This window comes from Mizuhopecten yessoensis, unplaced genomic scaffold, assembly GCF_002113885.1.
Source record: "Mizuhopecten yessoensis strain PY_sf001 unplaced genomic scaffold, ASM211388v2 scaffold10733, whole genome shotgun sequence".
In the NCBI taxonomy this organism is placed as follows: Eukaryota; Metazoa; Mollusca; class Bivalvia; order Pectinida; family Pectinidae; genus Mizuhopecten; species Mizuhopecten yessoensis.
Window position 1 is genome coordinate 167,771 of NW_018408694.1, and position 13,712 is coordinate 181,482.

At 35.4% G+C, this 13,712-nt stretch overlaps 2 protein-coding genes across 4 annotated transcripts in view; one reads left to right on the plus strand and one right to left on the minus strand.

The window, feature by feature from the left end:
• Positions 1–7,560, minus strand: part of LOC110462032 — a 22,157-nt gene extending 14,597 nt beyond the window's left edge. The window contains exons 1-3 of one of the 2 annotated variants that reach the window (XM_021515804.1): positions 7,500–7,560; positions 1,549–1,807; positions 570–799 (exon numbers count right to left, since the gene is read on the minus strand). In XM_021515804.1, the coding sequence (XP_021371479.1) occupies positions 570–799; positions 1,549–1,768 (450 nt within the window). In that variant the 5' untranslated portion in view covers positions 1,769–1,807; positions 7,500–7,560. Of the gene's footprint in view, positions 1–569; positions 800–1,548; positions 1,920–7,499 lie in introns of those variants that run through there. The other variant, XM_021515805.1, reaches the window with a different exon arrangement.
• A 387-nt stretch (positions 7,561–7,947) lies between these two features.
• The window catches only part of LOC110462038, a 35,917-nt gene continuing 30,152 nt past the window's right edge, over positions 7,948–13,712 (plus strand). The window contains exon 1 of one of the 2 annotated variants that reach the window (XM_021515815.1): positions 7,948–8,177. The gene's annotated coding sequence lies outside the window, so the exon portion shown is untranslated. The remainder of the gene's footprint in view (positions 8,178–13,712) is intronic. The other variant, XM_021515814.1, reaches the window with a different exon arrangement.

Consider the following 13,712-nt stretch of genomic DNA (forward strand, 5'->3'; position numbering starts at 1 on the left):
GGGGGGGGAAAGAAGTGGCTGTTACACCGGGTCAAAAATCTGGAGTCTACCTCCTAAATAGAGAGAGTTGGCAAGTATGTCATCATATTGTCACAAATATCTTTTCGACCAACTTCGCTCTGTGTTGCTAGTAAAACTCAATGTGTGACACTATCATCACCAAATCCAGCAGTGTTACATGTCCCCTCATAATGGTTTGTTTGGATTGACTTTGATTCCATGATTTTACTTTGATGTAGCAGCTGATGTTTATTGTTTGACACACAGAGTTAAGACAACAAAACCTTTATGTACAGTTATAGCATCACATCATAGGGTCATTAAAATAATAATGACCTAAAAGTTGTTTCCATAAGTAATGACTTTTAAGTATAAATGATACATGAATTTCTTTCTGTTGACTTTTTTCATGATAAACCTGGCGATGGTAGCCAACAGTAAGTAAAACTAACAGTTTTTCTGGGTGGTTTTTTTGAATGAACTCTTTTAGAAAGATGAAAAACATGTTAATGTAAGGAAGCATACCTCCTTAATCTGTCAACAATTTATACTTTATACAAGAAACTCACCTGAATGAAGAAAAGTTTTGGTTTCTCTCTCAAGTGAGGACACTTGTCCTCTGAGAATAAATCCACTAAATCTTTCGTTAACACTCGCATGCCATCAATACCGACTATGGCATGCTCCATCGACTTTCTTCTCGACATGTGACCTGTATGTGTTTCTGACCACTGTTCTCCATGGGAACTGATAATGCAAATGAAGCAAGATCGTTCAGCAAGGTCTGGTCTATTGGAAGCTGAGTCAAAGAAAAAATCAATTACCATCATACATGTACATATCATATTTTTTCTGTTTTAGCTCAGAAGAAAACAAGAGGCCTAAGGGCCTTAATATTCTTATTAATTTAAATTGCAAAATATCTCTGCCAATCAGAGGCCAAGGAGTCCATCTTGGAATATTTTGGATCAGCAAAAAAACTGGGGACCTGACATCTTGAAGAACATTTGTACTGAATCTGGAGTTAATCATTGCAGACATTATTGAGAAAATGCCTCAGCCAATAAGACGCTAGGGGGGCAAGCTTATCAGATCGTTAGGACAAGTAAGAACACTTGTTGGGGAATTCATAAACGAACATGCGTGCCAAATTTGGTGTCAATCAGTAGAGCCATTCCTGAGAGGAAGTTGAAAATATTTAAGCCAATCAGAGATCACGTTGGCCATCTTAAGTTATATTTGTATTAGTACAAAAATTAAGAAGCTTAGTTGGGGACCTTAGAAAGAACACTTGTACCACATTTGGAGTGCAGCCATTCATGAGAAGTTGAAAGTGTCTCCGCCAATCAGATGCCATGGTGGCCATCTTGGAATTGGGATCAGCATGAAAGATAACTTTGCCAAAACATAATACAGAAAATTTGTACGAAGTTTGAAGCCAATAAAACAGCTCAACAGTTTTGAAATTTTTTAACTTTTCAATATCAGAAGTGAAAACCTGTTTTCCAGATGATGATTTACAAAATTCCATTATATTATTGTACTTACCATCATTTAAGATATCTTTGATCTGTTTTGCAGTTTTATCATAAAATGTCATGAGTTTTAATTTGAGCGGTTTGAACAGTTTTTTCATGTTTTTGTAGTCTGTGTAGGCACCCAGTCTGTCAGGGTACCCCTCAGAGGTAAACTTCTCGTTGACAATGATATAAACAAGGCCACGCTTTGGAAATTTCTTGAAGTCATACTGCATGTCGTTATCTTCCATATCTCAAACGTGATAGGTTCTCAGTGCTCCACTTCTGATCTGAAACACAAACGTTATAGGTTCTCAGTGCTCCACTTCTGATCTGAAACACAAACATGATAGGTTCTCAGTGCTCCACTTCTGATCTGAAACACAAACGTGCTAGGTTCTCAGTGCTTCACTTCTGATCTGAATCGCAAACGTGATAGGTTATCAGTGCTCCACTTCCGATCTGAAACACAAACATGATAGGTTCTCAATGCTCCACTTCTGATATTAAACACAAACGTGATAGCTATAATAGCTATAGGTTCTCAGTGCTTCACTTCTGATCTGAAACACAAACGTGATAGGTTCTCAGTACTCCAAATCTGATCTGAAACACAAACGTGATAGGTTCTCAGTGCTCCACTTCTGATCTGAAACACAAACGTGATAGCTATAGGTTCTCAGTGCTCCACTTCTGATATGAAACACAAACGTGATAGGTTGTCAGTACTCCACTTCTGATCTGAAACACAAACGTGATAGCTATAGATTATCAGTGCTCCACTTCTGATCTGAAACACAAACGTGATAGGGTCTCAGTGCTCCACTTCTGATCTGAAACACTGACGTGATAGGTTCTCAGTGCTCCACTTCTGATGTGAAACACAAACGTGATAGGTTCTCAGTGCTCCCCTTCTGATCTGAAACACTGACGTGATAGGTTCTCAGTGCTCCACTTCTGATGTGAAACACAAACGTGATAGGTTCTCAGTGCTCCACTTCTGATCTGAAACACAAACATGAAAGGTTCTCAGTGCTCCACTTCTGATGTGAAACACAAACGTGATAGGTTCTCAGTGCTCCACTTCTGATCTGAAACACTGACGTGATAGGTTCTCAGTGCTCCACTTCTGATCTGAAACACAAATGTGATAGGTTCTCAGTGCTCCACTTCTGATTTGAAACACAAACGTGATAGCTATAGGTTCTCAGTGCTCCACTTCTGATCTGAAACACAAAGGTGATAGGTTCTCAGTGCTCCACTTCTGATCTGAAACACTGACGTGATAGGTTCTCAGTGCTCCTCTTCTGATCTGAAACACAAACGTGATAGGTTCCCAGTGCTCCACTTCTGATCTGAAACACAAACGTGAAAGGTTCTCAGTGCTCCACTTCTGATCTAAAACACAAACGTGATAGGTCCTCAGTGCTCCACTTCTGATCTGAAACACAAAGGTGATAGGTTCTCAGTGCTCCACTTCTGATCTGAAACACTGACGTGATAGGTTCTCAGTGCTCCTCTTCTGATCTGAAACACAAACGTGATAGGTTCCCAGTGCTCCACTTCTGATCTGAAACACAAACATGAGAGGTTCTCAGTGCTCCACTTCTGATCTGAAACACTGACGTGATAGGTTCTCAGTGCTCCACTTCTGATGTGAAACACAAACGTGATAGGTTCTCAGTGCTCCACTTCTTATCTGAAACACAAACGTGATAGGTCCTCAGTGCTCCACTTCTGATCTGAAACACAAAGGTGATAGGTTCTCAGTGCTCCACTTCTGATCTGAAACACAAACATGAAAGGTTCTCAGTGCTCCACTTCTGATCTAAAACACAAACGTGATAGGTCCTCAGTGCTCCACTTCTGATCTGAAACACAAACATGAAAGGTTCTCAGTGCTCCACTTCTGAGCTGAAACACAAACATGAAAGGTTCTCAGTGCTCCACTTCTGATCTGAAACACAAACGTGATCGGTTCTCAGTGCTCCACTTCTGATCTGTAACACAAACATGAAAGGTTCTCAGTGCTCCACTTCTGATCTGAAACACAAACGTGATAGGTACTCAGTGCTCCACTTCTGATCTGAAACACAAACGTGATAGCTATAGGTTCTCAGTGCTCCACTTCTGATCTGAAACAATGTAAAATAACGAATTCAAAATTCAGCCACTACATGGAGTGATCATAGGAAGTGCAATTCTACATTAAGCAGATATCGTTGTATACTCGATCACCTATATATAGACACCTGCAAAAAAAACCAAAAGCATGCATTAAATATTACCTTATTGTGACCTGCATAACTAAATGCATGTGTTAAAAATTACATCATGAAAAAATTATAATCTTAAAAATTATTCATTTTTAAGAAACAAGCAAAGAAAATCAAGACAAATAGACATTGAATGACAGTGGATAGGTGTTAAACTTATACAGTCCCCATTGATATATAAGCATTTCTTAGGCAAACATTTTGATACTTACTTGTCTTAGGCAAAGTTTATATGTTCCTTACATGTCAGGCCAAAAAAATTACATGTGTTCTCACTACCATCCTCAGAAATAATACGGTAGGTAGGTAGACAATATTTTTTATTTATCTTTTTTTTTATAAATATTTTACTATGCTTATAGAGCAGGAGTTCTGACTTTAACAGTGCATATCACTACATGCCAATTAAAAGTTAAAAGGAGGCACACAAATCTTGGGTATGTAGGGTTAGCGGAAATACAATATTTATTTTTATTTGGGCGCCTTATACAGGTCTGTGATTTATTTAAGGATTATCTCCCTTGCATTAATACTACTACATACTGTAATACTATTGTATACAGGGATATTTTCACTCAGTCAAAGTTTCGCCCTTAGCTGGTGAAATCTCTATTCACACAGTGATAAATATGCCCTTTACTGTTGAGTACTGTGTTTAGTATGTTGTTTTCCATTGATCACTGCTATGATAAATTTAACTTCATTGTGGAAGACAAAAAAGGTTAAACTGCGGCCAATATTTACCAGTATATCATTACCTGACCACAGTTGCACAACTGTTGGTTAATTAGATTTAGCAGTGGTTAGTGAAAATTAAAAACCGTTTCCAATAAGAAGAAAGTATTTTTAATGCAAAATTATTCCTCCAAACACATCATTCTTATCGGTCTGAACCAATTAATACATGATAGCTGTGATATTGTATCAGATGTTCTTGATATTGTTGTATTCATATTTTAAATTTCCCCCTGACCACTGGCTATAATTTACAAATCTTTCAGCAACTGGAGACTGGACCATTTTCTGGTAGCTAATGGTTTTACGTAGTCCTCCGAAATTCTTATCAATCTTGGATTAGTTGACAATGGTTGAAATATTTTCTATATATCTCCGTCTAAGATTAGTTGACAATGGTTCAATTCTAACATTGCTCATATTTTCTATAAATCAGTCTTAGATTAGCTGACAATGGTTACCCAGATTTTTTTTTCTATAAAACACAATTCTGTAATCCTTTTGTGATTTTTTTATTGATGTGATTTCTCTGTAGATCTATACAATACATTCTTGACAACATTTTCTTATATCCATTTTCTCAACATTTTACAGAGATGCGCTTTTATCTGCATGTAAGTGTAACAGAGGTAATTCATTCCAATGCCTCCACTAAGAATCGAACCCAGGACCTCTGGTTAACAAGTCTTGCACTCTACCAAATGAGCTAAAGAGAGAAACTCTCTCTAGCCAAGTCAGTAACAAGCGGCTAGTACACACTTCCCAACTCTATTTAGGAGGGAGACTCCCGATTTTGGACACTTTAATTTTAGCATTTTCAACCAAACTATTCCTATATTCCAAGATCTAATTATTTCGTTTGAAAGAACAACTCAAAATAAGTCAAAAGTTATTTTGTCTCGAGGGGGATATATAGACATTTCATTAATGTTTTAATTTTGAGCATGCAGAATCTCCCCCCTCGGAAATTTTAAAAAAGTTAGCAAACTTGAATATATGCTAGTATTTTACCAGGAGGACATATAGGTAAGGGAGACAAGCTTTATAGGTTATCATTAACCGTTAATGCCATTTCATTATGTATTAAAGAAATCCTTTGTATTTACAATTCCTTATGAAATGATTATAATAGAATTTCATCAATCAATGTACCTATTTTATAGCATTTCTAATTAATTTTTTTTTTTTCAATTGCTGATATAAATTTTCGACTTTTTTGACTTTAACATTTTTAGAAAACAATGTTTAAAATAAGTCACTTTTGTGATCAACTATAGGGTAGAAATCCTATTTTGATGTGTCTTTATATTTACTCATATCTATTTTAATTTAAAACAGAAAAAAAAGCTAAAAACAAATCAGACTGCAGCAAATAAATAGGTATATATATAGCTACGTGAATAAAATGAATGACTCATCAACAATTTAAGATTAACTTTTTAAATGTTATCAGCTTGAATCACTGACTAACTTTAGTAGTTGATCAGAGGACCTTCCGAGTTACAATAAAAATAGCAGCCACGCCAGATTAGTATCTATAAGTGTATTTGTATCTTATCTCTATATAAACAAATATCACAGGTCTGCAGTGATCAATCTACTATTTATTTTGATGGGTCTTTTTCAACTCTATTGCTAAAATCAGGTCCCACAATATTGAATTTCAGTAATTCAAGCAATTCTACGAGTCCAATCAAAATTCTACGAGTTTAGGACTCTGGGCTCATATGTAAATTTATCACTGCACTGTGTATTAACTGATATATCCTGTACCGCTAAAACAAAACGGACAGGGGCCTGAATATCACACAGTCACCTTGTATCACTGATCCTTGCATATATCAACAAAGCAAAACTAATATCACTCAATACACAGTGATTGTTTTGCCAACTTTTACAGTCAAATAAAGGTGGCTTCCCCTAGCCAACCAAAAAGTGCTCTATTTGGTGGGTTTTATGGGATTTGCCAGAGGCCACTTGTAATTATATCAACAATAATTACATCCAGACAACCAGTTATTGTTTGAATTAGTACATTTGGTGAATGCATATGATTCAAATTATTTTTTGCTTATTTCCTCTGCTTAGTATGTCACAGTTTTATAAAGTGAGAACACTACCATAACATCAATAGACAGAGTTGTTATTAACTATACACTAGGTTTCATTCTTTTATAATGAATGGATTTAAAACAATTTTTATGCAGTTTTATCAATCATATAATAAAAGTCTCAATACATTTTTCACATTGAAAACATTGACACTTTGATTTCAATGAAGAACCGACTATATTGATAAAAGAATTTATATAACAATCGAAATTGAAAAGGTCAAACTGATCGATTTTCGATTATAATCAATCATCAGCCCATCACTACCCAAAATGAAGAAAAATTCAAGAATATCTCTGAATTTCAACAAAAATTATGCTATATTCTCCCAATTCAGATAGGAACAGTCTGTTGCAGAATGTAGGTACAAAAGACACTAACATAGTGTATATGACCTTAAGGATGACAGATTCAAGCGAATACTGAATCTTGACAACAGTTTAGATTGCCTTTGGGTAGGTGACCTTAAAGTTCAGACTGTGCCTGACTTCGTCATTTATTTCATGCTAAAAATAGTCTTACCAAGTAAAACTAAAAATAACTGTTGTTGTCTGAAGTACATACGATTTAGATGGAATTTTCCATTTTCTAAAGAAATAAAACAGTTGATAATAAGGAAACCATCGAAACTGGTATTGTCTCAAGGATCTAGATTACTTACAAATTTTGACAGTTATAAAAATCGCCTGTTTCTCACAAGTTTCGTGTCTTTATGCTGAAGTAACCCATTAGCTTCATGCTGTCATTCGGAAACGCGCAATATATTCTTAAAAGTTGTTCCATGATTATACACTATTTAGTATCTCAAAGGCCTATCGACGGTTTACACAGATGTTTTGATAAATTTAAGCGAGCTTACCTGACTTCCCTTCCGCTATATCCCAACTTTCGTTTTTTTAGTTAATAAACAGGAAGTAGATATTACAACTAAAAAATATGTCACCGGAAATACAATTCCGGAATATTCAGGATTCTTAGCATAATCGTTATCGCAATTACTCGAAGATTAAACAAATCGATGATATTAAAGTTATTTTCTCTCGTAAAAAGGGACTTGCTTTCCCCTTTTTTAGACTCCCTTTAATAAGAAAAATTAGCTGAATTTTAACGAGAGAAAATAACTTTAATACCATCGATTTGTTTAAGATTTCGAGTAATTACGATAACGATTCTGCCAGAGACGTATATAACACAAATGGCTTTATACGTCTCTGATTCTGCTAAGAATTCACAATATCTGGATTTCTGATAAAACTGAATATTCCGGAATTTTATTTCCTGTGACATATATTTTAGTTGTATTTTAAACATCTACTTTTTGTTTATTTGGCTAAACCCAACTCAAAAACGAAAGTTGGGACAGCGGAATAGATTCGCTACAGTCTCTAAGAGTTTCTCGTCTGCATTTTACTACAAGCTTACCTCCCACCAGTTAAGAACTCTAGAATCAGACAAAAATTCTAGAGTTAAAATTGTTTTCTTAACAATTCAATATTCTAGAGACGGTGACCAGTCTAATTAGTGGAAGGGAAGGCAGGTAAGCTCGCTCTATATACTGTCCCTGGCTCGCTTAAGTTTATCAAAACTTCTGTGTAAACTGTCGATCGGCCTTTGTGATACTAAATAGGTCTAGTGTGGAACCATGGAATATTTTTTTAAAATATGTTGCGCGTATCAGAATGACAGAAGTAAGCTGAGTTGGTTACATCAACAGGCGATTTTTACAACTCAAAAATTGTAAGCCATCTTTAATAAGAGCTTGAGACAATACCAGTTTCGATGTGTGCCTTATTATTTTTGTGTTTCATTTCTTTAAAAAATGGAAAATTCAACCAAAATCTTCTGTTCTTAAGTAAACAACAGTTATTTCTAGTTTTACTTGGTAAGACTATTTTTAGCTTAAAATGAATGACGAAGTCAGGAACTGTCTGAACTTTAAGGTCACCTACCCAAAGGCAATCTAAACTGTTATCAAGTACAGCATTCGCTTAAATCTGTCATCCGTATGCCAACTTTTCATTGTAAAGACTCGTGTGACAAGTTCATAACATAATGCTTTTTACAGTTTTTTGTCAAAATTAGTGTCTTCATTCAGGCAACAGGGGTACTCAGTTGGGCAAACAAATATTTAGGGAAAGATTTTTAAAATATTGCTCTTTCAATCAGTATAAGGCAAGGGACTTTGATCTTATTATGTGTTAAATATATTTTTGACGAAAGAATTTATTTTGCATTGAAGCAGAATTAGACTGGGTGGATAAGTGGCTCAGTTGGTAGAGTGTCCGTCTAGAGTTCAGAGGGTTACAAGTTTGAATCCTGGTCGGGCCACACATTTTTTTCAGCTCCTGTTACAAAATTGGTGAGCTTGTCAACCCTTGTTTCAAGTAATGGGTGAATGATATGGAACCTGGGTTTAAAAAGGAGAGAGTATCGTAACAGAACTGAACTGGGATCCATCACCAGTGACCAGGTTGCTCAATTGGTAGAGTGTCCATTGAGAGTTTGGAGCGGCCAAGTCTGGCCTCACATTTAGCTGTTCCTATTACAAATAAATGAGGTCATTGACAGCACAGATTTCGGAATGGGGCCCAATAGGATGACAGGGGAACATCTTCAAAATATTACTTTATTTGCTATTTATGGGACCTTTAGCTTTACACTTAGCTCATTAACCCCTGCAACTTAGTAATGAACTATTCCAACCTTTCAATTGGAAGAGTTCAGCGGTGAATGAGTGAATAATGCATAAAAAAAGGATGTGGTCACCCACTCAGTGCTCCAGATAACTTTTGAACATGTTGGGTTTTTACCCCTACTTCTCCAATTTTCACCCCTATACTTCTCCAAAGTGGAGGGTGAAAAGTTAAATTTTGAACCATGAAGTGCTGTAATAGCAACGTTACCAGAAAATGTTGAAAGACGTTGAATAACTCAATTTTAAATAGCAATTGTTGTTTTAAAAGCACCATTATTCAATTGTCTGAAATATTCTTGATCTTGTTAGCGTTTGTAAGAGGAGGCATTGATTTGCATATTATGTCTCAGTGACTCACTGTAAGCATATTATAATCTGTTAAATTGGACCTGGAGGCTGATGCATTGTTCTGGTTTTTGCTTGAATGAATTAAGCAGGTTGATTTTTTTTCCTTTTGCATTATTTGTGAGTTATCGTGCCTGAATACGCATTCACGCAAGCTATCTGGAGCACTGCCACTGGTGGAGGCATGTGATCTTACTTAAAGCTGGCATTCATCTAATTTCACCAGCTAGTTTTCAGAAGACCTATATATCAACTTTATACTAAGCAAGTAAACATTCTACTGGCTATTCTTTTAAAGAAATCATCAGTCACAAAACTTAGTGAGAACAGTGTTAGGAGAATTTAGTATTAAAACACAGATAAATCTGTCCAATCCTACTCTATGGGTGGATATGGGTCGAGTGGTTAACACTCCGGCCCTCCAATCCTACTCTATGTGTGGATATTGGTCGAGTGGTTAACACTCCGTTCTTCCAATCCTACTGTATGGGTGGATATTGGTCGAGTGGTTAACACTCCGACCCTCCAATCCTACTCTATGGGTGGATATTGGTCGAGTGGTTAACACTCCAGCCTTCCAATCCTACTAAATGGGTGGATATTGGTAGAGTGGTTAACACTCCGGCCCTCCAATCCTACTCTATGGGTGGATATTGATCGAGTGGTTAGAGAAAGTGTTTTTCTCTTGCCCACATAATTCCAATATCCTAGGTGGAGTATAAATTGGTCTGGGTGGGTGTTGCGGTATCTGTGCTGTAGCATTCAAATGAGGTGACAATACAAATGATACCGTTGGAAGCACTGTCCCACTACAAACAGAACACATTACATCTCCAGCACACACGCAGGCATACACACATAGGGAGATATATATAGCCAGGTAGCATATAGGACTAGTAGTTATAGCGCTGGATAAGGCAGCTCCTGCGAATTCCTCAAATTGTATTGATTAAGGTATATGCTAATTGTAATTATTGTATATGTTTGTTCTGTAGAGGGCTTATGTTCGCTAGATAGGGCGCTATATCAAATGTTGTATATATTTTTTTATATTATACTCCTTCAGTACAGATAAAAACATTTTAACCCAACTTTGGTACAGAATATCAGTCGGGGAAGATAGGCTTTGTGGGCACATGTGTACAATGTAAGGACATAATGTTAATTAATAATAAAACAGACTTAACCAAGTCAACATAGGATTAAAGGCCTATTACACTATCTCAGTGTCTTTTGTACCTAAATTCTGCAACAGGCTGTTCCTATATGATTTGGGAGAATATAGCATTATTTTTGTTGAAATTCAGAGATATTACTGAAATTTTCTTCATTTTGGGTAGTGATGGGCTAATTATTGATTATATTGATTGGTCTGACCTTTCTAATTCTGATTATTATAGAAATTCCTTTATCAATATAGTCGATTCTTCACTGAAATCAAAGTGTCAATGTTTTCTATGTAAAAAATGTATTGTAAGTCATATATTCTTATGACTTTCATTATATTATTGATAAAGCTGCATAAAAATTGCTTGAAATCCATTCATTAAAAAAAGAACAAAAATGTATTTGATAGATCTACAGAGAAGTTACTTCAATAATAACATTCACGAAAGGTTTACAAGTATTTTATAGAAAAAAGTCAACCATTTTCAGCTTATCTAAGACTGATTTATAGAAAATATTAGCAATGTTAGAAGTTAACCATTGTCAGCTAATCTATGACTGATTTTTGTCTCGCCTGCGACGGATCTCGCGGAGGCGGGACTTAGGTGTTACTTTTTCGGCAGCAGCATCAACGTGAAGTTTTTGAGTTTAGCTCTGTTTCTCAAAAAGCACCAACCACATTTTGACCATACATGCGTCTTATATACTTCAACTCAATCCATGCATCAGTTGCTGAATGTGCCCTACATTTCGTGGTCCAGCGACTTTGACGGCATCTTCATCAATGTAAAGTTTTTGCGTTTAGTTGTGTGTTATATGTTGTATCTGAAACAAGTGTTCTCTTCTACATTATCCAATAGGATAAACAACACAAATACAAAAATTGTATTTCCCAGCGACATAGGCACTGACCGATGTTTATTTACAATCATCATGATTAATAAACACAAATACACAATAATGTACATCTCACACACAAACTTATTATTCTCAATATAATAAGCCCATTTAAAAATTAAAAAATACACGTGTGCTTCTTGTTACCTGTGTCGTCTGAATGACACGTATAGGTAACAACCCAGCCCATTTGCACGTGCAAATACCACCAATAGCGCCACCTATTGGCGTTCTCATACCAAAGAGAAAATAATTACATCCTAATTCCTACCGTCAACCGGTTAAAATATATTTACACTCCTTAAACTTAGACAGTAAGTTGGGATGATCATTACCATCTTAAGGTTACAATGTCAATGTTTTAACAGAATCAGACAATAAACATGGCCACAGACTACTTGCTTCTGATTGGTCGAAAATTCAGTTATTGTTGGATTTCGCTAAAAAACGGTGTGTAAGTGTATTTTTGCACTGTGAACTCAACCGCGGCATCCGTTTTCTGATCTGACAAGATGGTTGATGTATTGCCAAACTTGTTTATAAAATGTAAAATTCTGAACTTCAGCTCTAACTTACAATGCTTGACACATTGAATCCTATGCTCAAAGCGGGGGACAGGCTAGACATATAATTACGCGTAATTCTTGCTAGAAAATATAAGCAATGTTAGAACTGAACCATTGTCAGCTAATCTAAGACTGATTTATAGAAAATATTAGCAATGTAAGAATTTAACCATTGTCAGCTAATCTAAGACTGATTTATAGAAAATATTAGCAATGTAAGAATTTAACCATTGTCAGCTAATCTAAGACTGATTTATAGAAAATATTAGCAATGTAAGAATTTAACCATTGTCAGCTAATCTAAGACTGATTTATAGAAAATATTAGCAATGTAAGAATTTAACCATTGTCAGCTAATCTAAGACTGATTTATAGAAAATATTAGCAATGTAAGAATTTAACCATTGTCAGCTAATCTAAGACTGATTTATAGAAAATATTAGCAATGTAAGAATTTAACCATTGTCAGCTAATCTAAGACTGATTTATAGAAAATATTAGCAATGTAAGAATTTAACCATTGTCAACTAATCTAAGACTGATAAGAACTACGAAGGACTACAATGGTACATTAGCTACCAGAAAATGGTCCAGTCTAGATCTGCAGTTGCTAAAAGATTTGTTAATTATAGCCAGTGGTCAGGGGGAAATTTAAAATGTGAATACAACAATATCAAGGACATCTGATACAATATCACAGCTATCATGTATTAATTGGTTCAGACAGATAAGAATGATGTGTTTGGAGGAATAATTTTGCTTTGAAAATGCTTTCTTCCTATTGACATTAATTTTAATTTTTCGCTAGCCACTTGTTAAAATTAACCAACAGTTGTGTAACTGTGGTTAGGTAATGATATGCTGGTAAATATTTGCCGCAGTTTAACCTTTTTTGTCTTCCACAATGAAGTTAAATTTATCATAGCAGTGATCAATGGAAAACAACATAATAAACACAGTACTCAACAGTAAAGGGCATATTTATCGCTGTGTGAATAGAGATTTCACCAGCTAAGGGCGAAACTTTGACTGAGTGAAAATATAGTATACAATAGTATTACAGTATGTAGTAGTATTAATGCAAGAGAGATAATCCTTAAATAAATCACAGGTATAAGGCCAAATATTATTTTTTATTGTATTTCCGCTAACCCTACATACCCAAGATTTGTGTGCCCCCTTTAACATTTAATTGGCATGTAGTGATATGCACTGTTAAAGTCAGAACTCCTGCTCTATAAGCATAGTAAAATATTTAAAAAAAATAATAAGATAAATAAAAAATATTGTCTACCTACCTACCGTATTATTTCTGAGGATGGTAGTGAGAACACATGTAATTTTTTTGGCCTGACATGTAAGGAACATATAAACTTTGCCTAACACAAGTAAGTATAAAATT